The following is a 3,408-nucleotide window of genomic DNA, read 5'->3' as shown; positions in this document are numbered from 1 at the left end:
TAATTACACAGAAGGGACTAAACAAAATGTTTCCATGAAATGTTTAAGAATCTAGATAATACTTCAAAGCGCCTCTGTTTAATGTTTCCATCCAAAAGTAGAAAATCCTCCAAACCTTATTCAAAAGCAGATCCAAATCAAAGTGCAAACACCAAGCGTTGTCACCAGCTGCAGGTTTACATTCTGGAAGAGTGGCTGAAGAGGCTCAGGAGGTCTTAAACCCTAAAGTTGCAAACATGAAAGAAAAACTGTATTTGGTGGTAATATTTCATCTGTAACAAAACAAACCTGTTACCCCATAAATATGGTTTCTTATAGGGAGCTTTTCATGCAAGAAAGCGAAAATAAAATCAATTTTCAGTCATTTGAATCAGCATATTAAACATTCACTCTGCAGAAAACACATGGCACCTTTGCAAGACGAGAGACGACCCAACCCAACCTACATGGGCATGAAGTCTGCTGTGCAAGGAAAACGAAAATTTAACCGGTAATCGTTCATTTTATTCTAATGTGTGCATCATAAATTTGATATTGAATATTGAAAACTTAAAATACTTTTTTTTCTGTTTTATTCTTACAGCAGCGTCAGAGAAGAAACGACTCAGGAGTTCTCGGCTCCGAAGCGTGTAAAGAAAGACACCTCAGTGGTTCAGAGGCCGCTCAGAGTGCAGCGTTTCATTGGTAAACAGAAAAAACTTCCACATCTCGACACGTCAAACCATTTGGAAAACCATTTAAATATCTCTTAACGTTAATTACCTGGTTGATCAGTATGAGTTCTTTACTCTCGCTGTTTATTCTTGATGTGGATCTTTGTTTGACATTTGACCCCAGGTTCCGAGAACAGGCCCGGCAGAGTGGTGAGGAGCGTTTCTGAAGGGAATCTCAACCTCCTCGGAACCCAGAAATCTGGGTCCTTTCTCCAAAAAACCTCCCAGCAGATCAGACGAGTGGTCAAACAGATCTAAAGTCAGGCTCTTCTGCCTTCTTGGACATTTTCACTCTTCCTCTCCGTCCATATTTGATTTTTGTAAATAAAACTAAAACGGACATTCTCTCGTGTGAGTGACACTTTCACTGTTCAAGTGCATCATTTTCTGTTGCACTGCAGTCAAATTTTACTTGATTGTATAAAACCACTGTTGTATTTCAAGTGTTACTTCCTACAATTCATAGAATCATTTGTATTCTAACCCGCTCTGGATCTTTAGCTTGTGGTTGACCTCTGTTTTACAAACATTATGTAGTTTTAATCCAGTGTGTAAAACAGCAATTGTGTCTTAGGGGATTGTCTCTCACAGGGCAGCTAGTAAAACTAAAACTACTCTGTTCAGAGCTGTTTGTTTTTATTTTAGTTTTATTTTGTACAGTTAAAATTTTAGTGTTTCTAGTTACTGCATAATAAAAATGTGTACTAAAACTCTGTTTTTAAGTCATTAAATCATTCTTCTACAATGAGATATTTGGCTTTTTGTACTTTGGCTGTTGAAAGTGAAAGTGGTGATTAAGTTTTACTGCACTGAATGAATTATTGGGGGGGCAGGGGGTTACACCAAGAAATAAACAAAACGAAAAAATAACTTCTGCATAAATTTGATATTTGCCTGTCAATCCAATATTTTGAGGGGAAAATATAAATATCAACAAAACAGATGGATGAAAAGTAACAAACTTTCTGTCAAAGGGTTTTTGAAAATTTATTTCATAATATCTGAATGGCGTACCGCTGGATCCCATATGTATGGAGGACGGAGACTGACATAATTAAAAATAAAACCAGAAATGAAAAATGGACCAATACATTTAAAAAGCACCAGTTAATGTAAAAATGATATATTTACCTTGAATTTTTTTAATTTAACATTTATTCTTCCAGCTTAGTTCCAACAAAACAAAAAAAGGAAGGAGGAAAAACACCTGTGTGATTGTTTTAAACCAAGCTTAAACAAGTATACATAATTGATCTGCACATGGGTCCTGCTCCTTCCTGCCTATTAACCAATAGTAGGGGAGCTGACCCAAGAAGGACCGCCCACCTTATTTGCATAATGAGATAGAAATGCATAAAACAAAGTAAAAACAGGAGACAGAAACATGTAAAAACACATGGAAATAAAATAGTAACATTTAAATTGTGTGCTAAAATGTTGTAACTCATCTGGAAAAATAAACTTGATGGTCAATTAAATTATAAAATATGAGGTAAAGTTCTCCTTTTTTTAAGTCAATTCGTGCATTTTCAGTGTATTTATTTATTAGTCCATTTATATATTTCTGCTTTTTTGACAATGTCATCTTCAGTCCTCCATACAGATAGATAAAAATTAAAGATTGTTCATGATCTGTGTTAAAACAACTGATCAACTTTTCTTTGATTAAGATTTAAGACTTGTGCAAATCAGTGCATTTAATTACATTTCATACAACCCCTCAGCTTTTTTAGAAATGGGGTTGTAAATCTGAACATGCTTGAGGTTCCATAAATGGGCTGTGGAGGAGCTCTAAATMTTCAAGTCTGTGAATTGTTGCAAAGTATGTGTTCAGAATTGCATCTTGGAGATATTTTTGGCTGCCCTGCGTTGCATTTTTAGCCTTAAGAAATGCTTCAGCTTTTATCAGGACACTGTGCTTAAAGCTAAAGTTTAATAATAATAAAATACTTTGTGGATCTATTATGAGGGTGGGACCTGGTTGCTCCGTCTGGAGAGAACTAGACTTGTCACTTTGAATTCAGTCTTGCAACTTTCAGTGGCACAGCGTTTCAGTGTGATCTTTATTTTTAGCTCAGGAGCTCAACGCATATATCAGCACTGTACTGCGCAAGCACTGACACCCTCTCATGCTCTCATTCACAAGAATCTCTTCATTGTGTGTGTGTGTGTGTGAGAGAGAGAGAGATGGAGGGAGTGTGTGCGCACACAGGGAGGCAGGTCTTGGCTAAAGTTTATTAACTTTCTGGGAGCCAATAGGGCTCCTTGTGCGTTTTTCCTGCTGACCAATGGGACGGGCTGAGAGGTTGGAGGTGGGTGTTGCTTAGCAACTGCAGGTAGAATCTCAGATCATGTCGGACCCATTGTTTTATCTTGCCTCCCTGAGAGATGTTGCATGTTGTGTGTTGTCATTTGTGAGTTTAAAAAAATGTGCAAATGCGTCACAAAGTTGTTAACTCTTGTTTATTTCTGCAAATTTAAAAAAAATTACTCGGATGACTTTTTAACCCCAACAGAGGGCTTTTTTGTTGACTGTGATGTATTAAACTATTTTCACTGAGATTTTTATCATTATTATTATTATTATTATTATTATTGCAGTGCACTAACCTTCACTGAAGTTCTCACGCAGAGACGAGCATGAGTAATCATAAACACAGACAAAGCTGCTCGAAACAAAAATGCTGTCTGCAGA

General features: G+C 36.6%; 1 protein-coding gene across 1 annotated transcript in view; it reads left to right on the top strand.

The window, feature by feature from the left end:
- The window catches only part of kif18a (kinesin family member 18A), a 43,457-nt gene extending 41,994 nt beyond the window's left edge, over positions 1–1,463 (top strand). Inside the window, exons 16-18 of the mRNA XM_014026053.1 lie at positions 398–490; positions 584–684; positions 838–1,463. Of these exons, the coding sequence (XP_013881507.1) occupies positions 398–490; positions 584–684; positions 838–971 (328 nt within the window). The 3' untranslated portion in view covers positions 972–1,463. The remainder of the gene's footprint in view (positions 1–397; positions 491–583; positions 685–837) is intronic.
- Positions 1,464–3,408: the final 1,945 nt, after the last annotated feature.

This window comes from Austrofundulus limnaeus, unplaced genomic scaffold, assembly GCF_001266775.1.
Source record: "Austrofundulus limnaeus strain Quisiro unplaced genomic scaffold, Austrofundulus_limnaeus-1.0 Scaffold5, whole genome shotgun sequence".
In the NCBI taxonomy this organism is placed as follows: Eukaryota; Metazoa; Chordata; class Actinopteri; order Cyprinodontiformes; family Rivulidae; genus Austrofundulus; species Austrofundulus limnaeus.
The sequence above is the reverse complement of the archived record's forward strand: the minus strand, read 5'-3'. Positions and strand labels throughout refer to the sequence as shown.